Raw genomic sequence first — 27,817 nt, forward strand, 5'->3', positions numbered from 1 at the left:
CAGCAAGCAGGAGACGTGGAGTTGAACCCAGGTCCACGCAGAACACAGCAATCAACCCTGACAAGTACAGGTGAGCTTGAAGTCGCGGCGGCGGCAGGTCAAAAGACTGATGATAGTATGATGGATATTTGAAAAGTATTCAATCGGACATAAAGGAAATCAAACGTGATATATCTGGAGTGAACAAAACCATTGAACAACTCAAAGAGAACAAAAGTTACTAGTTAAACAAAATGAAGAGCTCAGTAAAAGAGTGAAATACCTTGAAAATGATTGTACAAATTTGCGTTCTCAGACATCAAGAAACAATGTAATCTTTTACGGTTTCGATGAAAAAGCCGATGAGACATGGTCAGACTGCGAAAAGACAGTCCGCCAATTTATGGTTGATCGACTAGGAATTGATGATGCAATTGATGAAAACTCAGTGGTAATAGAGAGAGCTCATCGATTGAACGTGCGTACTAAACCAAATGAATCAAGACCAATTATAGTAAAGTTTCTGTCGTACAAACACCGTTCCAATGTACTTGAACAGGGAAGAAAGAAACTACGAGGTTCAACTTTTCGAGTCAGCGAAGATTTCCCCCTAGTGTCAGGGAAACAAGAAGAAAATTGATTCCTTTCATGACTCAAGCACGAACTGAAGGAAAGAGGGCTCATCTAAACTATGACAAACTTGTAATAAATAGAGAAAAATTTAAATATGATGAAACCTCCAACACTATTGTTCCTTTATAACGATGTGGCCATGCCCAGAGTCGAAATTCCCGGAAACTGTACAACCAAAGAAGAGTCGTTCCTATCATGGAACGCCAGGGGTTTGAAACAACATCGTTATAATGTAAAACTTAAAAATTTTCTGTCACAGTTTTCCTTTATTAGTATTTGTGAAACTTGGGCGAGATCAGAGGAAGAGTTCTCTGACTTCTTACCGTCACACTTATGTTTTTCTATTTTCAATGAACGAGCCAGTAAATTTGGCCGTTTTCCTGGTGGTATTTCGGTATATGTCACTCAAGAATTGAGCAAATTTGTTAAACGTTTATCCCTTCATGTAAGAATGCGATTTTTTTTGCTTCTAGACAAGGAAGCTTTCAATTTTACCAAAGATATAGTATTGTGCTGTGTTTATTTGCCACCAGAAGGATCACCTAGTTATAATAACGAAGAAGTCAATGGAATAGAAGTGTTGGAAAATTATCTTGTTAATTTATATTCGTCAAACATGGATTTTAATTTAATTCTTATGGGTGATCTTAACGCCAGAATTGGCGCACTGGAAGATTTAACGTTGAAGATAGAGAAAGTAATTTGTTTCTTTCTGTTGACTATGATGTAGATAATTTTTGCACTCCAAGAAACTCGCAGGATTCTCAAGTCAACAATTTTGGTCGTTCACTTATTGATTTATGTCGTAACTACGACATTCATATTCTAAACGGCCGCTTTGACGGTGATAGTTCAGGGAATTACACCTGTTGCACAGCGAATGGAGCGAGTGTGGAGGATATATCATCGTTCAAAGCGATTTGTTCCCTTTGGTTCACAATTTTGATGTTGACACTACTGATGTGTCAGACCACTTTCCATTTATTGTAGTTTTACTTTGCCTGAGAAGACCTTATTAACTGAATCAGATGATACAACTTCTTATTCCAAATGGATTAATGAATCAGCTAGAGTTATTTTGTAACAATGGGTGTATGAAGGTGAATCTTGACAAAACAAAATAATAGTTTTCAGGAATGGTGGTATTTTAAAGAAATATGAAAAATGGTTCTATATGGGAGGAAATTAGCTGCGTAAAGCATTACAAGGAATGCGGCAATTAATGATTCACCCCGCATGAAATTTTACTCCATGTTCAAATTCCAAGTTGAAACAGAGATGTATCTTAAATGTACTTTTCCACTTAAGTTTAACCCTTTCACCTCCAGTTCCCTGTATACAGGTCCAACTTTGCCATAGAAAACAATGGATTTGGGACAAACCATGGTGGTGAAAGGGTTAAAGTCGCACTGTCAAAATTTCGTTGTTCCAATCATAGTTTAATAATAGAAACTGGAAGACATACCCACCTAGATGTACAAATAGAATCTGTCCTTTTTGCGAAAAACGAAATGTATTCATCCGAGAGGATGAAATTCACTTTATTGCCTATTGTCCACTCTATGTATTACTTCGTAGGGATTTACTTCCCGTTAATATCAACGAAAACCCCACTAGAGATAAAATCACATCTTTATTTTCTACAAGAAATTCTGATACTCTTTTTAAATTGTCTGTATACATTTACAAAGCTTTACTGATGAGAAGTGAGTATTTGAAGACTCTGTAAATTTCCCTTTTCCACATTTGCCTGTATACTTGTTAGACTTTGCCTCACTTGACCATACTTTGTTCAAGATTTATTTGTAGTAACTGTGTTGTATGACGGGCAGTGGCCCTTTACATAGACAAATAAACTCATACATTAAGTATGACAAATGTAATTTTTTTGAGAATATGGCAACGATCTCTGCTTCTGCTTTGTCATCCATCTCAATGATTAAAATATGAACAACAGTAAAGAGTTTGAAAGCCAATAAATTGCAATGGAGGATGTTTTGATGTTTGGTATATTGGTATCCTTATTAAAAATTCTGTTAGGAAGCGATCCTGGTTTATAATGCTTTGTCACTGTATTTGACAGAAATTGAAATTTTCAAAAATCATTTTTACACATTCATGCAACACAGACCATCTTCATCCAGCCACTCACAGTGCAACACAAGCTTAACACCAGACTGTCTTCACACTTTTCTAAGACTTTTATTACAAAAGTGTGGTAAATAAATACATTGCATCTTCCGCATCTTTTCAACATCTTTTACAAAATCAAAAAGAAAACTGAGACACTTTATTTACATCGTGGAAAATGCTTAAACTCGGGCACACTTTTTTAATACATCTGAAAATTTCATCAATATCTCACACTGAAGGTATACATATATATATTTTATATATATATATATAAATGTCATTTTATGTACAGTCCAAAATTCAGAAATCTCTGCATCAAAATGGAATTCAGTAATTTACCAATATTTACAATTACTAGCCAAAAATTGGCAGTGTTGGCATAAACTTTTCTGTGAAAACACCGAGTAGCATTGTCAGCTGATAAGAAATGGGATGCTCCCAATTTGGACAATTTCAAACAAAAAAATTTCAGGTACTTGACATCAGAGGGCAGTATTGTATTCGGACTGTACCAATGACCTGAACCTGCTCAGTGGGAGGAAAGATGTCGGCCAGTGAGCATGATATTCGACTGAGAAGTAGACATTGTGGGAAATTGAAAAACTGATGAAGCACAAATTAAAATACACCATAAAAAAGATGAAAAGGACACATCTATAGAATCACACATTGAGAAAGCTACAGTAAAAAGAGCAGAGATTTTCAAAGATAAGTCTTCTCTTTGGCACTTTTTAGGTTTGACACAAGACTTGAAAAACACCTGTGAGAAATATGCTTGTACTATGTTTATTGCTTTGTGTTTCATGTACTGTAGTGTAAGCATTTAACGTGCGTAGACTACAAGGTACAAAGCTGACAATAGATCAGCATTGACCACATACAACATGTCTGCAATGACAGCTTAATTGAATTCCAGATTAGTCTGATTCTGACATATCCTGGCAGAGATGTCCAATTTGTGTGTAAAGCACATGTGAACAATTATCATGATCTTGTTTTTCGAATTTTGTTCGAAAACTGACAATTGAGTTTGAAAACATGAGGGCACAGCACCCATATTCAATAAGCAGAAAGGGCGTTTTGAGGTATTCAGAACAAAACATGAGGCTGAAGCCAAAAAATGTGGTTTCTGTGACATCCTTTTTGAAACTGGGGGTTGGTAAGCTGTTGGCTATGCACTCAAGGAAGATACAAAATTTGACAATACTCTCCATTACGAAGAGATTTGTTAAAGGGGGATGGTCGTCGGAACTCTGCTCAAAGGTTGCCAGGGACCCCTACGACCGGTGTAAATACTGTATCTAGGGTACGTTGGCAATTGATGAAAGTTGAAACATGCTTGTTATCAATGAATATCGTAAACTTTATATGTTGCAGCTATGTTGAAGTGATGCATCTAGATATCATGCATGAATTACATTGTTTATAAACAAGAAAGTCGCACACGCGCAGTTCCGACGACCACCCCCTTTAAATCAAAAAATTGTCCAGGGTAGGGTCACAAGGAAATACACTTTGTCTCTTTTGCTCATCCAATAGTTTAACAAGAAATGACAGCATACACTAAAACTAGACAATGCTTTACATAGACAAACAACAAGTGTTCTAGATGGCTCCATAGAGTCGAGCCTCAAGAGAAAAAACGTTAAAAAACAGAAATGGCCAGGTAGCATACACCATTTTTCACATCACGTTTATGTCACTGACAAAGGATTGATTCACTTTTCATGGGTGCTCCCAACAAACAATGTAAAGGGCGCCCTCAATGGACAGACCTTCCAGTCTCATATCAGTCTAAACTTCGACAAAAAAGTAAGTACTGCATTCATTTTTGAAGAACAAATTAACATGACGAAGAGTTAGGTCTACGTGACTCCATGTCTTTGCTATGGTTTGGGAACCCTTGTGACATTTCTGCTATCTCTTCTGAAGTTCATGTGATTACATCCATATACCGAAGAGGACCAAGTCAAATGAATGGGGAAGCCTGTTAACATTTACCTGCCTTACTGCCCTTCACAAAAAACACTGAGTGAAAATCAACTGAATGGTGAAAACGGGATCTATACATACATTCACTTCTTCAGATATTTGATCTCTGAACTTAAAATTTTGGCATAAAATGTAGGAGACTCACAGATTTTGCCAGGAAAATGACAATTTTTGAAGATATATCAAGGAATATTTGACAGATCATAGCGGGCGGCCATGGCTTTGTTCCTGAATTTGACTTCTTATGAGAGATTTAAAGAATGAACACTTTACATTTGATCAGTTCAAAAATGAGTCTTGTATAAAAAATTGCTGATGTCGGAAATCTGGTAAACAAAAGCTATTTGTTTCAAAAATTGCAACAAATATTCTGTTGAAAATTTCTATGCATTTCTTGACCAAAATTTTGTGTTTTAATTCATAATTTCATCAAAATCTCTAAAAGACCACTCTCTCTTTTAAAGTTTTATGGTTTACAGAACAATAAATTTGATGCATTAAATTCAAAATGGCTGCCACAAGATGGCATCAAGTCCCTTGGAAAGAAAAATGATGATTGTTTAATTTTCAAAGTGAACACACACCAGTCAGGTCAGAAACCCTTCACTGCCTTTGGTTTTGTAAAGAATTTGATACAAACCTCAGTATGAAAAGTACCAGATGAGATGCATGGAAAACATTTCATGGAAAATGGACGTACGCTCCTAAAAGGTATTTTTCCTTCACAGCCAGGCATATTTGTACATCTCTTCCTGCAGTAACCTTGCTTGAAGCAATTACAATGAAGAGAAATAAAAGTAAAACTAAGGCAGTACTTGACATAAAAACAGCTACAAAATTCATTAAAGAGGGATATTTCATTCTTTTTTGCCACTTCTTCACAAAACGTTAACACTATGTGGATTTGAGACAAAAATAACGAAAAATTTGATGATAATTGGAAAGCAAAATGGCCATTGTAGTTTGGTTACCTCTATTAGAAAAATGAATACGGTAGTTGAGTTGACTGCAACCAAGGTATTTAGCATTGGCATTTCTTGCACTTTTCAAGATTACTCCCAACACAAGCAAAGCTACAGAAAGGGATGCACAGTTACTGGAAGGATTTGATTTTTTTCTGAAAATCTTTTCCTCCTAAACCATTTGACCGGGGTGGTTTGGCAAGACTTCAGTGTTTTCTGTGGTGATGTTGGATCTGGACATTGCGTCAGAAGGATGAAAAGGTTGAAGAGCCTTCAACAATGAACCTGCACGGTAAACAAGATTTTGAACATTCCTCTAACATCACTCTATAGTCTGATTGTTAAAAAGTCACTGTGACTTAAAGAAGGCTTTTCTTTGTGACCATCTTTTGCCAGACAGAACAAACACATCCAATGAACACTGCTTTATGTGTGCCTGCTTCCCCTGGACATGAAATGGAGAATTCCCAACGGTAGAACTTGCAGAAAGACATCATAAACACTTGAAGGTCAAAAAGCGCCCTCACAAAGATATCAAAAACTTACTTCTATGACTACCATCTACTGTATATATACAAACTATCAGGTATTACTACTACCTCCGCGGATGATGGGAAAGTACACTGTTTTGCCTGGAAACATTTCTGTTCGATTTGTTGATTGACTGTTGATACAACTGTAAATGCTGTATGAGCGTTTTCCTCTTAAAGCGCGTCGCCTCACGGATACCTCATTGATGAACATGTACTTGATCTGAGCATCTCCACACACTGAGCTCAAGAGATCAAAGATGATGGCATGATCTGGAAGGGTGGAGACAAAAAAGAGAAAAAAGTAAATTAGATGACTATTCATGTTACAGATCCAAATTGTTATGTAAATTGTATGTAAAATTATGCAAATGTCATGCAACCATCGATCAAAGTTACTGAGTAGACTGAGCATATATTAGCCCTTGAAAAGATTGAAATGTGTTTCTAAATAGGATAATGCTGATAAACATCTACAAAAATAACATTATCTGGCGAAAGGAAATTTAAGGCTGAGAAAATTTAGAAAAATCAATTTCCGTATCTTTCTCTTTTACAAAATTCAGCAATATAACAATAATAATTACTTTTTCCAGGTCTTCTTATAACTTTGACTATTTCATCTCGTAACTTTAGATTGTTTTCAATAATGGTCCTAGGATCAGTCACAGCTGTCCTAATGTCCTTTCTTTTAGAATCCACATTATTGGAGAGTCCTTTTCCCAACACAGTTACACTCTCTGTGATTGGCTCCTCCTCATTTCTCTCATTTTCCACACCCACTTTCTTTGAAAGGCTCCTTGAGATTGGTTCATCTTCAGCACCATTGCTGTGATTGACAGTTTCAAGTTCGATGATCTCATCATCCTGTTCCTGGTGTTGCTTTTGTTGTTGCGATGCTAAACTGAGGATTTCTCTCACATTGTGCAAATCATCCTCTTGGGGCAACTTGGCCATTTTACTGTTATCCACCATTCCTAGTTTCTTCATGTCTGTGAATGGGACAAAGATGTAAAGCATGTCACCACGTCAACCAGAACACCCAATCCCTTTTCTAATGTCCAACACATCACTGGAAAGATTTGAGAAATGCAAAACGGTGGTGATGAATAGGTCAACCCTATGGCCCCAAAATTTTGGTACGACCCGATGCTCTTCTATAGCAGAGTTAGACCCATTGTTTAGAAATAGGGTTTGTTTGATGATTTTTTCATTGCTTCGTTAGGTCTGTTTCGTATGGACTGCATCACCAAATACAAGACTGGAGAACTGCTATTTGGATTTGACAAGTTTGGCCTGTGCAGTTTATATGGAAATCAGATAAAACTAATGTCAATACAGTGTATGGTTATTTTTAACTTCTCGCCATATTCATGATGCATCAGAAATACTGATTAGCAATGGCCATACCGAATCTGATCATTAAAAAACTTTAAATTTCAAGAAGGTTTGCACAAACTTGACTTGTTGTGTATGTTGTGAAGTGTTCTGATCTTTACTGTAAGAATTACATTTTTCATTTGATGGATAACATTTACAGACCTTTGTGTTGTTGCATAGGTTGTGGTACTTGAATTGGAGGCAGTTTCCCGGATGGCATCGGTGACGGTGACCGCCTCATAAACTGATTTGTTGGAGAATTTGGCGGTGTGTTTGGTGGCGGCCGTCTGCTAGGAGGCGACGGTGACATGCTCCGTTGTCGTTTTGGCATGGGTGATCCTGGCGGCGTGTCCATCTGACGTTTGTTGCGCACCTGCAGTCCAGTCATGGCCTCGTTCACGTCGGCTTCATCAACCATCATTTTCTGTGAAAACATGACAACACAGAAATCAAATCTCATTGAATTTTCACTAATGTGACGCTGGCATCAGGGAAAAAAAATCTCCCCCTGATTCACACAGTGGTGACAACACTTTACTTTTTCCCTGTGATAAGCTATGGACCATACCATTTCTACTTACAGAGACTGGAGCAACTTACTACACAATGTTTAAAGCCATACAAACTGTGAAAACTGCAATGAATGAAAACTACAAGGTACAAATGCTGATAGAATTTTTGCTCCATTTCAGCAGATGTGATTTTTTTCCCAGAGATCGAAAGTTCCTGGTGAGAAAGATACCATTCAAACATCGGGGGAGATGAATCTACCCAAAGATCAGTGATTTCATCCTACCTCTATCCAACTTACCTTGTTCTTATCATCCAGTTTAAATGGATTTCCAAAAGTATGTAGCCTGGCTGGTGCAGGGTCTGCGTCTCGCAACTGAGGAGGCATACGTTTTAAGTACTCTTGATAGTTACCCATCTCAGCCACTGGAATACTGTGACTTTGATCTGAATTGGAGTTTTAATAGTAAAATAATGAATTACATAAAAAGTTTGTTACATGGTAGAAAAGCCCTTACAGCCCTAACTCAGGTGTATTCCCATTCTTAAGACGCTAGGATTGGACTTGTCAACATGAACAGCAGAGGTGGACAGGTTTGTCAATGAGACAGATCATCCATTTACATCTTTCTGTGACATGTCTGTAGACTGTGTGCATGTGAGTGAATAGCAATGCAAGGGCAGTGCAGTGAATACATGACACTAATTGTCAAAGTCTATGAAAAGGACACCGTACTTTATACAGCAAAGATAACATGCATAAACATAGTGTCATTATTTTCAAGACAACCTTTAACAACAGCCTGTAGAGTTTTCTAGGGCAATTTCAAATAATGGTGAAAGATTTATTTTTAATTATAAGCAAACACTAATGCTACATTCTGAAACCAATCCTCAATACAGCTACATATGCCTTTCATCACAATAGACTGTTGCTATTTTCCTCGCGCTACCTTGAACTAAGAGGACATTGCAGATGATCAAACTAACGGTACTCAAAACGTTACATTCTCACGCATAATATTTTACACTGAAAGGCTACAGTTGACATCATCAAGTACAATTTTGGTTATTTCAGTTTCCTGTGACAATAGACTTTTATTATTTTGACCATAGCATTACTGTCGATTGCATCCTCCAAGTTAACTTACTCACAGTCAGTCTCATTCACTCAAAATAATTTTCCTTATCACAAAGACTTAAAGCAAATTTTGAGAAATTCCTAAATTGACTGTAAAGATGTTATAAATCTTTAAGGAAGAAAGCACATAGGATATGGTTTTTATTCCGTCTATATTATTATTTGTCAAATCTACATATTTCACTAACTTACACTACCCTGTAGGACATAAACTGCACACATTTGTAGAAACTTTGACGTCACTTTCAATAAGCCCTTATTGACAACAGGTGCCCACTGGGTAAGTCATTTATGAAATCTCACCTTCATCTTGGAACCTTGGCAGGGTGGTTGCTGATGTCCTGAGGAAATTTGTCCGCATGCGGAATATCTGATCCAGGATGTCCTTCCGGGGAATATCAAAAGGATTTCTGAAACTCTGTGGCTTGATGTCCTTGTTGCTCAGTGCTAGCGTGAAGTTGGGGAACTCGTTGACGTTGTGATCTTGCTTCAAGACGATGGTTTCCCCGGTAAAATGCTGAAGTAACTGTTGGAAGTCACGTTGCTTGGCTAGTGATGGCAATGGTGACCTGTCAAAGATGATGAATGCAATGTCATCAAGCAACTCACCAAAACGGAGAGCAGAGTTTTTAGTCACTATCAACTAACCCCCATCTCCTTCAATTTCCTTCAATGTTGGTCCAGTATACCATTAAACTGTTTCATTTTCAATGTACTTTCTATCATTTTCGTTCTGTTTGCAAAAAGAGTTTCTCATTTTCCCCTAAAAATCAGAAATGCCCCGTATTGTAAGCACAGTCTGTATGTCTGTAATGCCACACTGCTACTGTGGAAAGGAATTTCAGTCTAGACTACAGTCAATTTGTCAGCAATAACTCTGCACATTGTACAGAATCCTTTTCATGAAAGGGACACAGTTACTCTTTTTTGACCTTTTTGAGTTATCAAGAAAACATGGCATACTTGCTTAAAGTCACACAGTGTACAAAATGACTTGGTACATAACTGCAATAGTGTCAAAAATTATCCATTTGGTGAATGCAACAAAGTGGGTTTTTCCGACTTGCTTTCCTGTGACAAAACATTGCCACAATGTATTGGAAGCTCTCTGTGTGAAAGGCACTGCAAACTAAGATTTCATCATAAAAGCTTGCATGTGGTTGCAACTTTCCCTAAAAATGGATGTTCGGACATGCATGGTGACAGTTGTACACTTGAATTTTTGAACTTGACTTTTTTGATACTGCACGTAAAATGTTTCACTGAATGTTAATCTTGTCTGGCTGCAAGCAGATTTGAGGTTGTGCAGAGTTCACCAGTATTTCAGCATGTTGCAAGAAGTCAAACAACACAAACTCCTATCCGTATCAAACAAAATTCATAAAAAAATAGCTAAAAAAGAGCCACTTATCCCTGTAACAGAGGTTCCGGTACTGTAATATTTTACATTTACAGATGTCCTTTGTAGAAGATGCGTTTTGGAACAAAAACAAATTACATCTTTAAAAGTCAAAGTCAATACAAACATCAATGTAGCAAGATGATGAATGGAGCAAACACCATTGTGATAAATGCTATCTATATCTGTTGAAGGTTAATAGACAAAATTTACATCTATGTACTTAAATAGCATGAATTGTCTGTGAAAAATCATTCTGGTGTCTGCTTTGATGGGATTTGAAAAGGTCAAATGTGTTGGAACATGTCTTTTGGGACTGATCATAATTATCCATAATTATCCTTTCCTCTATTGTAGCTGATTTGGTCTGATAATAACAGACCAACTTGGTTGCATAAAAGGATAGTATTATGCCAGGGATATCCTTTTTTTCCTATATTGAAATAAGCAGGTCCATTCACACTGTTGGAACACAACAAGACTTTGAAGCAAAGATGGGTTACAAAAACATTCTGTTTTATCTAAAGGACATTACAGCACCTTTATGAGAAAGTAGATTCTCAGCAATACTAAAGATTAAATATTCAATTATTTTCAACTTTAAGAATTTATTGAAAAATGTTTTGGCTATGCAGCTTAGTACATGGATAAATTCCATTTTACATATTGGACAAATCTAATGTCTTCTCACTTAGATACTCTGGCCAAGTTTAAACAGGACACTGTATGAGTAATGCATTCATGATATAAAGGATTGTAAATAGTATGCGAAGAATTCATGATTGTTGAGTGTCACCAGTGAGGGACAAGCAAGCCACTGTTTTACAACCAAAAACACATACTAACTCTGTGCTAAGTGGCAGTTCAATTTCCCTTTTCACTACATGATAGCTTTTCCTACACTCAAATGTTTGGGTAGAATGCACTTGGAGACAGATATTAGGGCTCTCAGTATTTTCCATTACTTTTGTGGCATATCACTTATAGGGGCTCATTTTAAATTTGTAATATCTCAGTTTATCAAAAATTGAAAAGTTTACTTTTCCTCCATAGAGTTAACATGGGAATGACAGCCATATTGAATTTCAAATATCAGTAAATGTTCAGTAATCTGTTTCACTAGTACCAAATTTTGTACGGTGACCCCTGATTTTTATGCTTGATTTGGTAAGACAATAGCTGAAAATCTTAATGGGAAAAGTTTGAGCAAAAGTTTAAGTCTTTCACTTTTTGATAGGCACATAATACCTTAAGACATTCAAATGATGGCTCCCCCTCACTTTGGCTGGCAAGCCTCAATATGTTGATGCCAAATATCACTCTCTCTTCTGAGCTGATGGCCTTGTCACAGACTAGTGAGCCCAAAGCAAAACTTACATATCACTGATGCTAGAAAGTTCTCTTGTGACTTGTAAAAATTTTGAATATTGCATGTACTGGTTCACGGCTGACACAAAGTAATAAACACAAATTTCTCAAATGACTAAAACAGTTCAGAATGTTGTAAGTTACGGGCCTAGTTTCACAGACAGTTTTGGTACACTTCTACCCTCTGGATATTATCTTGGTAAATATCTATTGTCATCAGGCAAACAAAAAAGTCACCATAGCTATAGAAATTTCACCTATGGACATAGTTACCCTTGTACATTAATAAAGGATCCATACACTCAAAGTCACTTAACATTCAAGGACTTTTCCAGCAATTTTCAAGGACATTTCAAAGTCAAAAATACAATTTTCCAGATATCAATTTACAGTGTATCTTTTTGTATATCATTTTACTTATCATTTTTACAACCTCACGATTCATGATCTTGTCATTTTTAAAAATTGTGGATGGATTCTCAATTTTGCAGGACTTTCCTGGAGGTTTTCAAATTCAAGGAATTTCCAGGAACATACAGACCCTGTTCATATCATAACTGCCACCTATGCAGCAAAGTCTGAATATATACCCCTACCATAAAGACACTTACCCCTCAGTGCAAATAAAATATTGCCAGTGTCATTTATAAGCCAATCTCAATATACCCTGCCATAAACACACTTACCTTGGTATAACTTTGACAGTGCCTTCCTGGCCCTTGCTTTTGATGTTGCTTATCTGCACAGCTAATCTGTCTGCCTCAATTCTGGACTGCTGTTTGAGCTTCTTCAGGTGTGAAACCACACTGTAGCCAATGCAGTTTTCCACATTGTCTGGGATGAGGTTAGGGGTACCCATGCGACGTAGAGCCGTTCTGAGAGACTGTGGGCAAAACGAACGAGAGCAAAAATACTGTTAACCCATTTAATCAATAATCTCAAAGGTATCATCCTGGTATCAGTTTGTTGACTTTGACAACATAGGTTTAATACTGCAAGGCGAGATCTGGTTTCCAGATGAAGACAAGTATGACTTGAAATTAACTCACACATGATCATTTCAAATTCCTGTGTAGATTTCAAGTATAATAACATCCTCATCAAACAAATTGACACATACTTCACAATTTGTGAGTTTATACAACAATATTTCATTCCCTGCAATGAGAAGGGCCTGTTGCAAAAAGCATCTCCACAGAAGCAAATAGTTACATTTACATTTAACAGACCAACGTAATAAGAGTGTCGAGGTTCAATGAAGTCACTTCATACAAATTTACATATTCATAAAAACTCTTTCAGATATATTCTGTGATAAAATCGAGTCAATACATAGAATGAGAAATTTGGTTGTGTATAGATGCACCAGGACATCCAAATAGGTGTGCAATACTCACCCCAGCATAATAACTTGGTACTGTTTTGAGGTAGATGTCAAATGTCTGTCTCCATTTTGCACTTGGCTTCAATTTATGTACTTTAAAAAGTTCATCTGAAGAATATATACAATTTTGAGAACACCAATTTCAAAATCAAATTCATTGAGAACAACATACAAAACTGTAATATAGATAGCATATGTATTGATACGATGGTTTTGTATAGAGATTGTCTGCACTAAGATTGCATGTCTTTAGCAAAACACTACTATGTAGATTTTGAAAGCTGTTTGAGAATACTACTGACTGTGATGGTAGGTTTGTTAAAAGAATGCATCAAGCACACAAGATCTGTTGTTGCTGATGGAATTCAGACAAATTTTGTTGTTTGAATGCCTATCGTTACCACTTTAACTGGTTGTAGGATGCATTGGTATGAAGTATTCAAAGTTTGGATCATAAGATCAGTGGCAACAAAGTACCAACATCAATGTTATCATCTCTTTTATGAGAGTAGTTGTGAAAATCTCATCAAATATTTGCTGCAAATATCTTGTTTTTCATACTGAGGATAGAGATAGTGATGTCATTAAGATTCTGCTCTGTTTGATAAACAGTCCAGGAACCAGTATTTATTACAAGGACAGCATATCTCTAAACTATTTGAATATCAGACTATTTCTTTTTCTATTCCAACTCACTGTGAATAACACATGAATAACATCTCTAAAATAACTTACATTGCAAATTTGAATGAATACGTTTGTGGGAAGTTTGTAATGTATATTTAAATTTGACAGTCTAGTTTCTTAGAATAACTACTAATACTTCAAACAAGCAGGTACACTGGGATGAACTTGACTGGCTACTTAACAACAATTGCTACTTCCTATTTCCCAAATTGTACTTGTTTGTAAGTTCAAATTAATGCTACAAGTTTTAATCTAGATTGCAGTATTGATTTGAATTTGAGATTTTTATTGTAAAGCCTTTCAGGACATCTTTTAATGCCACCTCTATCACTGAGTATGTTTACAAACATTGTGTAAATTTTTTTCAACTTAAAGGACCCTTTTGTCTAACTATGGATGCGTAAAGTTCAGTAACGTCCTTTGAGAATAGTAAAGATACTTAAATGATGCCTATACACTCTAAGGTTGAAGCCAATTGTGATTAACTGTTACATGGCCTTGTCCTGGGACCTCCCCACTCAAAGCCTTGAACCTGGCCCATTTAAACTGCAATAAAACAAGTATTATTTTTCACTATATTTACAAAAGCAGTGTTAACATAATGTCTGACAGACAAAAAAGGCAAACTGGAGAATTCACTTACCTAACAAAGATATCAAAACTGGATAATTATACGGTAAGACAAACAGATTGACACAAGTGAGGCTAACGCTGGCTTTCAAATAACCAAACGGATAGCCTAAGTCACTGTATTTACAACTGTTACTAACAAACACCTGCAAATCAAAAATATGATTTAAGTTATAAGTGATTTAAAGTCACAAAGTATGTGAAAATGGACAGAATTTGATGGGGTATGCCAAAATCAATTTAGTTCACTGTGAGTTCAAGTGCATACTACCATCATGTGGGGCTGATTAAAGGGGCAGTTCTACATCCCTGGTACAGTTTTGGCATTAGTTGTTGTTGACGTTAAGTATCTACATGGTGTTAGCCCATTGTTTTGCATTGAATATTTTATCATGTTGGCCAACATGCTTTTAGATAAAGCTGACAAATGATCAACAGCTAAACACAGCTCAACTTAACAATCTCTGTTTGACTATAAAGTAATTATGTGAAGCTCAGGGTGTGCACAGAGGTGAAGTATCATTCACCCTGTCTGACAAAGGTTTCATCAGAACAACAGGATAATACAACGTTCTTTTCTACAGGGGCAACCTTGATGAAGAAAGGACAGATTCTGAGAACTTGTGAATTAGAAAATATTTTGACTATACAGAGCAAATCATTTTAGAGTCTAGAATTTAGCATGTTTAGTAATGAATTTAGTATGTTAGAATTTTAGCCCTTTTCCTGCCAGACGGTATCACTTCCCCATCAGCCAACTCAGTGAAAAGCAGTATTGAGTCAAAACCATATGTATTTCCATCCATTTGGCTTGGTCTGTTCCAACAGCTTTAGTCCATAAATATCATGTTTACAGTATCTGTGATTTCAGAGGCCTTCAAATGTTCAATCTTTCTTAAAATGCACCAAATGGGACATATTGTGCTTCACTACTTTTAACGAAGTTGACCTGATGGTGAAATATGAACTTGGCAGGAAAAGGGTTCAAAGAGTATGTTGTAGGAATTCGAACAGTCGTACCTGCCAGCATAGTTGTGGAGCTTTCCTTTCAAGGATAAACTGTGTCAGAGGTGAAGGTTCAAGTTCATATTGTCAAAGGGCAGGTTTTCTAGAATCATTGGTTCACAGTCAGTGCAAACAAATCGCACTACAGGATGGGCATCTCTTGGTGGCTGTACACATATATAAGACACACAAAGTTAGGAAAACGTATATACATTAAACCTTGCATGATACAACATAATTGGAAAGAGATCATAGGTTTTCAGATGTTTGTCTCACAGACTGCCAGTTGGCACTTTGAAATGTTTAACATGAAAAAGTTTTCCATTACTATCATTGGCTCATATCTAGACAAAACTTGTTTACATATTTAAAGAAATGTTTTGTTTCGTGAAAAGGTCAACAAATAAATACCGTTTTTTTAATCATTTCATGAGGCATATCATTGTGCACAGATGTTGACTGCCTGTACATTTATTTTTGTTGCTGGAAATTTGTAAAATTTTTCTTCATTGGTGATTCACATGCAATCTGAGAGAAAGTAGCTCACTTTCCCCATCCATGGTTTTGATTGAAAGATGGCACATTTCACGAATGACTTACCAGTGTTGGAGCTGTTGCATCCGGCCAGAATGACTCCGGAATCGGCCAGTGGCCCATGGGAACTCCCGTCTTGGGATTGGGTCTCACATAGATCAGCTTGTGGCTGCTCTGCCAGGCTGAATTTGGCGGGGTAGTCGGTGAAGTGTTCCGCACATTGTTGCCGCTGTGATTGGTCAATACAGAATTCTTGCCTGGAACACATAGATGCAATACTTATCAGTTCGCAAAAAACTTACAGGCAAACCAGACGGTATAAAACTGCCTCTGCTATAATATGAACAATATCATTTAAGATCTTCAGTATCTTTACAATCACTGAGAAAATCACACTTTTTGTCCTGTCATGAATATGACCTAGTGCAAAGTACCAAATTCGGTACATCTTCAGTTAAACCCGTGTTAAATTCTTAACACTTGCTGATACACCATCTTGTCAAACCAATCGTAATCTTTGTCCATGTGAAACACTCTAACACACTCTGGCCACTGTGGTAGTCCTAAAAAGAATTCAAAGTACAGAAAACATCCTATGATTCTTTCACATCCTATTTTTTTCAATTTTTAACTGATATCCCTATTTGACCTTTGACCCTGTGTCAGACTCATAACCTTTACGGGAGGTTTAATTGTTGTAATTGACATGATTATTTGCAAAATTGATTGTTTTGAACTTTCCTTATCTCCTTCTCCCTCTTTCTCTTTTTTCTTGGTTCAAAAATGAAACAAATCACGATCTAACACTAGAACTCTTTCAGATCTGAGGCACTGTAGCCTCAGATGCACTAATAAAGCCTGAATTTTGCAAAAACAGTCTGATAACATGCATAGGTGGGTCTAAATTTCAAATTAAAAGAACAGACCCATGATGGGGAATACATGTTTTACATAGTAAGCAAATACAGTCTTCAACATGAAAGGCGTGAATCTTGAAAGGGAGGTGCTTGTTGTAAATGAATATGTTGACCCCTCATTGCCGGAAAAGGAGGTCTGAGAGGTTAAATACACAGTATTGAAACCACTCCATGGTTCTATTCATAACAGCTGTTGAATCAATTCATCTTTGGAAAGCAGATGTCATTATTTTGTAAACTGAATACTGAAGCTCTGACACCAAAAAGCTAGCGGACTACATTACACAACTCGTCAGAGGAAATTAGGTATTTTCATTGCATGAGTTAGTATTATAGCTCAAGCAATTTACTTGGAAGACATCACAGAGGGGGCATTATTCCTGAGATAATAAACTCCACACAATGACCTCCATGTTGCCAAGCGTTTACGACCTTACTTGAACTCAAAAGGACACAACTGTCTAGTCATTATTGGGCATGATGTCTGGCCTGACATTTTAGTTTCTGTTCCCGCCATATGAAACCACTGATCTCTAAGGTCCGTGTTTCAAAGGGGGTTAAAGTTCAAAACCGACAAGCAATACCTTTGTCAAATCTGGAAGTCAGCAACACTGTGACTTTACAAACATCCAGGGGTACATCTTTAACAAATTTTATTTGGAGTCAGTGGTGCATTCAACTCAATTAATCTCAATCTTTCTAACCAACACAATTAAATGATTTCAACTCTTGTTGGTAACATTTTGAATGATATCTGGGCATAGTCAGATGTTCATTGTAATACAATTTGCCAACGTTGGCAGGGAATTATAGACAACAGAGGGCGCTGTTTCTTATATGGCCCAGCTGATATCCACATAAGAGTCACTTAGGCCCTATACTCCAAAGCAAAAGTTTGGCATTACCCAATCGCATCAGTTCTTCACAATATTTGAGAAAGCCTGATGTAAACATAAGTGTGACAGATACTTTTTCCGGGACATGTTTCCCTACCTTACCTTGTATCAAGCTTGGCTAATGCTAAACTACAACTCATTTGTCAAGTAAACAAAGTCAGACATTGAGAAACATGATGATACTGACAGAGTTGTAATCCGACTTTTTAGGGGTTTAGTTTCATACATAAAGTCCGAATAAAAAAGAGATGAAACAATACTGATTACAGAGAGTAATCCTCTCTTTTGAAGTTTAAACAACCTCTAACATGCTCCATCACTGCATATTAGTAATCTAAATACGCAAGTTTCTTTTTCAAACATCATATTAATACAATGCACTGTCTGGTTTTTCATCTTAAAGTGATACTCCCACTTGGTAACATTTTCAAAGCACATTTTTTTAATACCAACGGTTGATATTTGACGTGGCGAATGCGCGCGGATCGTGAGATATCGATAAAAACATGTCCCTAAAAAAGTAAAAGTTTGAATTCCAGTGACCCACCTAAATTCAGCTTTCGAACATCGAACGTTCGGCACTGGGGCCATTGTCAACTAAGCTATGGAGTACGAGTCTACGCTGACGCTCCTGTACGCCACAGTACCACTCGCGTCGGTGATCGGTCATGCCCCGTGGGAGAAAGCCGAGTCTTACTGACTTGGCGTAAAAACGAAAAACAATTTTGCTGATTCCACCAGAATTCGCATAGGTGACTAGCACAGTTACGTGCGGTTGATACATAGCGGCCGCCGCCTGGTATGCATAGACGCATACCACGCGCGCGGCGTACTGTGTGGCAGACGACAAAATGTAGTCATTGGAGGCGGCTAATATTTGACACGTAAAAACTGATGTTTATGTGGTATTGGTTAAAAATATAATACAACTGATAGAATAATAAAAGCAACAAAAACTAAGGGAAGTTTTTAAAAACTTACCTGAAGTAAAGGCATAATGCTGTGTATAAAGTCTTTGCAGTGGAAGTAAATTAATTGCGTCCTTCGAACTTATTGTAGACTCCCAGAATATCGTCAATCAGCACAACAACAAACCTTCGGCGGATTTCGGGTCAAAATCGGAAACTATCGTAAACTTCGGGATGTGAAAAATGCGCTCGGGAAATGACATGTTTTTATCAATATCTCGCGATACGCGCACAGTCGCCACGTCAAATATCGACCGTTGGCATTAAAAAAATGTGTTTTAAAAATGTTACCAAGTGGAAGTGCCTCTTTAATATGTAAGCTTTCAGGAAGAACACAGATTACCGCACAACTCACCTTGACAGAAGGGAATTTAATTTTACAAGAAAATTCTCAGTGCTTACCTTCATCTTTGTTCCTATTATTTTCAAGATTGTTGTCACTGAGAGGACCATTAACTTGTTTTTCTGTTTCCACGGTGATGGGTGATTTCCCATCCACATTGTTGCTAAGAGGTGGCGTCTTTGAAGCTGTCAAAGATAAGATTGAGAGTCCATTGAAAGAATACACTTGGCAGAGGAACGTTTTAAGAGTTTATTCAGTTTTTTCTCAAAGACCTTCAAGTATAGGTACATGTAAGTTCTTGATGGGTAAAGTAGCTATTTTAGCTCGGAATTCTGTCACAGTGCATCAAAATACTTCCATTTCTGTTAACAGGGATACTCTTGGAATTCTGTCACAGTGCATCAAAATACTTCCATTTCTGTTAACAGGGATACTATCTTCTTTCTTTTTGTTCCGATAAGGTAGTATGCACCTCAGAAGTGAGAGACTTAAACTTTTGTTCAACCTTTCCTCAATGAAACTTTCAACCATACTCTTACCAAACTAGATTAAAATCAGGGATCACCGTGCAAAGTTCAGTTCTGTAGAAACAAATTACCAAACATTTACAGATATTTGAATTCAAATTGGCCACTAAAATAAGCCCTACAAGTGGTAGATCTGAAAACGAATTGTAATAATTTGGGAGTCCTTCTATATATCCCCGTGGTGCATTCTACCTTAACCAAGATTACATTATGTCAATTGGTTGAAGACAAAAAGTTCCTTTGTGTCAAATCTACATTTTTTATGTCTTTAGACTTTTGACCTTTGAAATGACAAACTTTAAACATTCTGGTCAAGATCACACTTGAAATAACTCACCTTCCTGATTGACAGGTGCTGGCTCAGAACCATACAGTTCAAAGTGCAATACAACGCCGCTCTGTACTTTCTGTGTCAGGGATTCCAGACACTGGTTCAACTGTTTTACACAGTTCACTACATAGGAACGACCTGGAGATATAAAATATTTGTACAGATGCAAAGTTACATTGATTACCTAATGTTTCACTAAGGTTAGGATTCACTAGAAGTCACCCCTTAAGGGTACTACCACAATATGACAATGTATTTTCTGTGAAAATATGGTACATCGTCAAAAAACTTTGATAACATGACTTAACTCCTCTTCCACTGGTCCTTCCACTGATCATGTAAACAAGTATGCTGCTCTGCTTGCAACAGCACACAAGAAATAATTCACATATAACAGAAACATCATTCAAACACAAGTAAAGGACACGAGTGTATGGAAAATACAGTACTGCTATCAATGTTGTAGCTTTCTTCTAACAAATTGTAACTAGGGTCAAAAGCAGCTGTTTTAGTATCATTCCAATGTGTAAATTACTCAGTGTTCAATCTAGGATGTCAAAACAGGGGGCCACTTTGGGCCCCTACTCCTGTCCCAAGGGGGCCATTTTAGAAAATTGCGGGCCATCATCGACATGCATGTAAAACCCTTGAATTTCTGCAGAAGTTACTCAAGTATATCAAGTCAAGAACAGGAGATTACAAAAAGAGATCAGGCCCCCCGTACCCAACCAAGCCCCACTGCAAAGTTGTCCCCCGTACGTACGCAACAGGCCCAACCATGGCAACAGCAAACTAACCTTTTGGTTTGATTCATTTACGTAACTTATGTGATGAATTATTGATATGTCGGACTTGAACAACTGTACAAATTGCTAAGGACTGTGATTTTGACTGTGGAGACGATCATGATCAAAGCTTAGTGCACCGGTATGATTCTCCCAGAGTGGCCCTCGATTTGCACGCATCAACAATTACTCTGATTCTGCACGAGAGAGTAACCTGTACGACCTAAATAAAGTGATTGATATATCAACTTTTAAACATAACTGGTATGTATTAGCAAATTTGCAATCATTGCTTCTGACCAAAGGGTTTAATACAGCGGTGTTGTTCTATGCATAGAACTGGATACTCTGGAAAACAGGATACATGTATGTCCGACCCTAAAATGTTGCTCTTCAAAATAATCATCTGGCCCAGCATGGATGCTTTCCTTGCAGTGTTCAATGTTTCGTTTGTATGGACGGTAGACGTTGCAGACGCTTCAATTTAAGGGACTGCCCGATCATCTTTTTCTAAAACAGGGGTTCATCAACTATACTGGTGTTAAAAATCCAAGTGGCGACTAGTTGCTATTAGGCAGCGGCTAGTGCCGTTGTTTACATTCATCTGCCATGCCACATACGCATGGCTCCAATACACCCTTGCCCCTACATCAGTCCTTTCTACCCAGCTTCCTGTGCACCACCATATATACTGTACTGGGTATTTAATTACAAAGGTCAATGGGTAACTGAATCGTTTTACATGTCACACTATAACTGAGGTGATGACCTTCAGAGAGCCCATCTTCACTACACGAATGTATGAACTACATGAACTCTGCATGATCGACCAATTCATATAATGTTGTGCCCTTAGTGGCGCATCAGACGGTGAAATGAGGCCATTCGAGATTTTATTGCGTGAAATGCGCAATGGCTCGTCCTACAATTAACTCTGAAATTGCTAAAAATCTTGTAATAAGCAGTCAAATTCATTCAATCACTGTTACTGTCTTGTTTCCGAGTAAACAATGAATCAACTGCAGTACTCTCCACAGAAACCGCACTTTGGTATTACCTCCAGTGACTTCACACATTGCATTCACAGGGCAGTCTTCGGCCCATGGGAGCTGCTGATTGGCATTACGATCCAGGTGGGGTGATGGAGCTGCTGGCATTCGTAAGACTATGGAGAATAGCCTCTGATCCCAACGGAAGGGCTCTTTTGTCAGTTCACTTCCGGGCGGTGAGGAATGCATGGGCAGATGCAACTGGGAAAGCAAGAATCAAACAGATAATCCAAAGATGAAATTATGATACTGGTGTACTTTCTCGCATGCTTGGGAATGTTAATCAAAGGAAGTTAAAATTTTGTAGACTAAATACCAGTTACCTATCATAAAAGGAAACCTTTATCTATTTGATACTTTTTAATGTACTGAGAAACATCACATGAATTTGACTATTAATAATAAACTTTGTGACTAACTGTACACTATAGTTACTGAGACTTAAACCCTGTCACGCCATCTCATTCAAAATCAGCATAAAAATCTCGGTACCAAAAGATCTCCACAACTAACATAATAACTGTTCTGTCAACACTCACGCCAGTAAATATTGCTGTGTGTATGTTCATATCAGCAAGACAAGTTCGTGAAGATTATGGTTATATTAGCCTTTTTTGGGTCTCCAGATAGTCAAGTGTATTTACATATATTACATGGGACAATAAAGTTTACTGCTTTCAAGTGGTTTATGCTGACAGCAACAGATGAACCAATCAGGTTGTGGTTTAGAGAGTGTTTATAATGTACAAGTGTAAATCTTATTGGATCAGAAGACACTGACTTTACATGATGGGTTCAAGACTCACCTCATCACTTGTCCCCATTGTACTGCTTAGTTTATTACCATCGGTCAATGTTATGATCATAGCTGGCTCCAGGAAGAACGGATTACGACCCTGAAAAATTCACAAGAATAGATCCTAGGCTTTTAACTTGACTGTCTGGTATAACTATGAAAAGATTCATCATTTCATGCTTCAATGAATGAGAAATACGAAACTCACAAACAATTTACTAAATGTACCAAACTCTCCACCTCCTTACCCTCCTTCACACACACACGCACACACCTAAATCCCCAAAACTCTATCCCCTTTATGTTTGAGATCATGTTTTGCTATGTATACTGACACACCAATGACAGTCATTTCAATCAGTGTAACAATGTCTTTTCTGCGACCAACCTGGCCATAGTTGTCAATTCCTGAGTGCAGTCTGTTCACATTCAACAAATCAAACGTCTGTTTAAGGGCTGGTCCAAGGCTTGACAGACTGTTGGCTTGTAAATTTTTCAGTTCATTCATAAATGTTGCATGGTTCTCTTTCCAGCCAGCCTACAATATTGGAAAGGAAAAGGGGGAAGTGACCGTGTTAATGTATGAAGAAAGTCATCCTAGTGTTTCCCTCCAATCAAACATGACTGCACATACATGGATCACTGTTAGAACCATTTACGGAACAGGATCCCTTCTATTCTGTACTTCTTGGAAAACACAATTCTTTTGCTGTTTTTCCAGGTATACCTGTACTAAAACATTAGCTTGTATTGGGGCTGGGGGATGTTTTAAAAATTAATGACAAAAGTACTGACTGTATTGTACAGCATACACTACTGATTTGACACACTGTAAAAATCATGTATCTGATGTATTTATCTGAGGTTCTTGGCTTTTCATACAAAAACACGAACAGGAATCACTAAACTGTAAAACAGATACAAAAAGTTGTGATGCTTGGCATGAGCATAACAATATATTATGTTAGAGTATCGAGAATACTAGCTAATAAATGGTCTCTTATGAATAGATCCCCCCCATGTGATATACATCAAATGTCAAGAGTTTGTGAACATTGCAGAACTATCCGCATTAAGCTGTTTGAAGGATGGAATTGGGTGAAACTTCCACATCAGTAAATTATTGACCACTGAACCAGTTGTACAAAATTAATATTTGCTCTGGGGCCAAAGGCATCTTAGATGTCATCACCTCTCCCCCCCCCCCAAAAAAAACCCCCTAACTTTTGGGGGGCTAAAATCTTCGAATTTAATCGTTTGCACCTTTTCAGAATGCTAAGGATAAATCAATATCAACTGAGCTAAAACTAGTATCAGGCAATGCTAATGCGATATTGATATTTAAAATCTGAAAACATATTGGCGAGGGATCACTCTGATATGTTTACTACTCCAAGCATTCACTTCATCTGCTGCTTTGCATATTCGATGCAAATATGCCTACGTAGCTATACCCACAATACCTCACGAGCGTACAGTTCTGCAAGATGTCTGACAGGCCAGGTAGAGCATGCTCGTGCTCGTAAGATTATTACGGAATTTACCGCTCCTGTGTCTCTGTCTAGTGCCTTAATGTCACTTTTGCACAAAAATTTAAACCAGCCCGCCGTTTAGGGAGGGAAAATTGCGAGAATCTGTCACGAAAAATAAACAAATTGATAGGGAAGTTTTACCTTTATTGTGGCGGGTGGGTCGTCGTAAGAAGCGAGCATGTAGCGGTCCCCTCTGCTCGCCGGATCGCGGGCTCGAAGCTGTAAAATGTATGAACAAACAGTACAAAATGTCACAAATCATAACGGCTGAAATTTTGACAAAACAAACACAAAGCAAGTAAACGTGAGTTGACGGTCAACAAAAGACAAAACTGAGTTTATTATGCATATGACGTACCTTCATAAAGGTCTCTACAGCCCCCTTCGCTACATCTAATAATGTAGTCCCAACATAAGTCCGCTGATTCATCGACGCACTGGTATCGACGAGAAAAACTAAGATCGGCATGTTGTAGATGGGGTATTTAACTGCCGATCTGTGTAATTATGTGAGGCTTTGTGGAGTTTAGGGCCTCTTTTAAGGCCTCTAATTCTTCTCCTTCCTCTCCGGGCAACTGAGCGCAAAGCTGCCGTACACAGCAGCTATGAAATCTACACGCCAATAACTGGTCCATGTCACGTGACGCAATGCAGCCATTCGCAGGAGGAGAACGCCATCAACGATGAGGCTGATAACCTTTGAAAGATTAATGCTTTCGAGATCCATACGCGGAAGGCATAACGTGCAAGCAGAACGCTACTCGTCTGGTTTGTTTACCTTCCAGTGTAACACACACGGAGCAAAAACATGAAAGCCTTCCTGGAGTTAAATTTGGAAAAAGAAGACTTTGCAGTCACGAATATCAGGGCACAAAGGTGTTCATAAAAACAGTGTTCGTTTAGATCGAGACGCAAAGTACTTTGCGAAGATTGTAAATTCTTGAAATGATAGTGGCGATACCCCAGAAACTCAGTGTGCTCTCAGACCATGGAAGACCAGGGCGTAGTACGCATGGCTTTAGAGGCTTATGTTGGGAGCAGCTGCCAGCTGGCTTCGAGAACTCGCAATGGCATTTGAACTTACTTGGAGATGACTAAATGTGTCCATGCATAAGGCAAAGGCAAACTGCAAATTCTCAATGAGTGAACTTTTTTGTTGGTAGAAAATGGATGAAAAGGGAAAACATTTACGTGACCTAGCAGGCAAATACATAAGTATATACTAAAGAGGTATACTTATGCAATTGTTTGTATATCAAGGACTTGCTATTTTAAACTATCGACCGATGTGACCTTCGGCTGGGTATTCTCGTTTGTGTCTGTTATAAATATCAAATACAGAGTTGGGGGTTGAAGTAAATTTTTAGGTGAAGTGGATGCGAGTCATCGAAGAACTATCTTCGACAGGCCCATGGTCCTGAAAAGCGCCATGGCCTTGTATAATCAACTAATCATTCAGTCTTCACCAATTGCAATTATCGTCCCTTTATCACTTCAGTCGATTAGACTGTCATCGGCCAAGATTTTTCTCCCGTTATATTCATTACAACCTTGCCGATGCAAACTCGCCATGTGAGGGGTACACTACTCATTTAATTCTAATTTATTAAATAACTTTAATCTCCGTTATTATTTTTACGTGGTACGCAGAGTTTTTGCAGAGGTTGGCATTTTGAAGAAAACATGACCTCGATCTCTAAAATCATACGTCCACTTAAAATGGACAATTCTTTATCAGTGCATTTTCCACACAAATCAATTGTCGCTATTAAAAGTTGCAATAGTTACTGCATGCTAAACTTTGTAAGGAATTTGGCCTTGAAAGTAAATTAAGCTACTGCGTGTGGGAGATGTCAATGGCAATATCAGAATTGCCAGAGTTTTAGAAAGTTCAGTGTTTAGATTTTACCTGCATAGTTTTTTGCTATTGTCTGTCATTCTTTATCTAGAACATTTCAGTGAACTTGTCGACACTGCAGATAAAGTAGGCCGACAGCTATTATATGTACACTGAAACGTGCGGCATACCGGAAAAACGTCGACTTCGTGATTGACGGAATCAGTGTGTGTAGTGGGAAGTTTTATTTATGATGAATAACTTCATACAAACTCAAGCTACACTACCGGTGCTTTCGCCGTTAAGCACGTGTCAGAAGTCGCTGTCTGCGGCTTTTGTTTCATCCCGTCCGCGTGTGACGAAAGCTATGATGACAAGAACTCATGGAACTGGCAGCGGGTGCAGTACAATGTGATGGAATCGAGAGACCCGGGTTGAAATGACGTCATACTACTGAGACTAGCCGATAATGATCGATGGATCGCGCCTGCCGCCTGTGTAGGCCTATTATAAAGCTATAGTGTGAGGACTAAAGCGCTATGTCTAATGACTTTGAAGCATGCTTGAAGGCAGGTAAAGCAATCCCATAATCAAGAGAGACCGCGAATGCCATGCCATCGTAGTTCCCAATGTATCCAGTGCATAATATTCACCAATGTGATGTCTGCAGTTCTCGGCAAATTGCGAATGCACGGACGCTTTAGGTGGGATGGAGACATATGCTATGTAGCACAAACTCGTATTCCGGAGCACACATTGGCAGGCACAGAAATGCATGGCGTATGAGTGTCCACGTCCGAGGACTGGTGAACGGATTTGGGGAACGGACCGACCTTTTACCTGCACCTAGCTGCACACCATGCACGTGTATTACCACAGGTGCTCGCAGCGTTGTCTGGATAGGCAGGCGATCGAAGGCCGAAAGCCCAGATTGTGAGGCTGAAGGCCGAACCTCGGTAGCAGTATTCTTTTACTACCGAGGTTCGGCTTTTGATCTAACGCTGTGTCTTCGGCCGTCGATCGCCTATCCACGCATCTCTGCGAGCACATGTGCATATTCGAGCTAACACGCTCCGCCACACCCTGAGGTTTTGCCTAGATCCTATGCGTCGCTTAGTGACCGAGGTACGGAGGCCGTAAGCGACGCATAGGGTCTTGGCAACCTGAGGGTTCATCGGACGACTTTATATGACGTTGGTCAGTCGAAATCTGCGTCCTGACTCGCAGCGTGTTTGCAAGGTTATATCTGATTGGTCGATTGTCACTATTCACAGCAACTTAGGGAGTTTATTTGTATTGTTTTAATTATATTGGTAAGACGAAATCTGCGTCCTGTCAGGGCAACGGGACTAAACTTCTCGACGTGTTCCGAGAGCACGGACAGGTACAAAACTGCCAATAAACTAATAAACAGGGAAAAATGACAATGCAATATTTAAAGAAAATAAAAAATGCAAATAACAGCATCAAGGCGACGAGAAACTTGGGGCATCAACGGAGAGATACCTGTTGAAGACCATTTGAAAGAGAAATCGACAAAGCAAATGGTACGCTCTTAATTGCGCGATG

At 38.2% G+C, this 27,817-nt stretch overlaps 1 protein-coding gene across 1 annotated transcript; it reads right to left on the minus strand.

The window, feature by feature from the left end:
* Positions 1–6,144: 6,144 nt before the first annotated feature.
* LOC139118419 (integrator complex subunit 6-A-like) lies at positions 6,145–25,018 on the minus strand. The gene is given in 19 exon segments (XM_070681719.1): positions 6,145–6,428; positions 6,431–6,502; positions 6,817–7,221; positions 7,772–8,033; positions 8,421–8,566; positions 9,564–9,829; positions 12,714–12,910; positions 13,425–13,519; positions 14,742–14,874; positions 15,749–15,819; positions 15,822–15,900; positions 16,334–16,524; positions 19,451–19,576; positions 20,256–20,387; positions 22,092–22,284; positions 22,890–22,979; positions 23,268–23,417; positions 24,553–24,630; positions 24,770–25,018. Coding segments are annotated over 19 exon segments (2,931 nt in total). The 5' UTR covers positions 24,881–25,018; the 3' UTR covers positions 6,145–6,294.
* Positions 25,019–27,817: the final 2,799 nt, after the last annotated feature.

Source organism: Ptychodera flava, chromosome 19 (assembly GCF_041260155.1).
Source record: "Ptychodera flava strain L36383 chromosome 19, AS_Pfla_20210202, whole genome shotgun sequence".
NCBI classification, from domain to species: domain Eukaryota; kingdom Metazoa; phylum Hemichordata; class Enteropneusta; family Ptychoderidae; genus Ptychodera; species Ptychodera flava.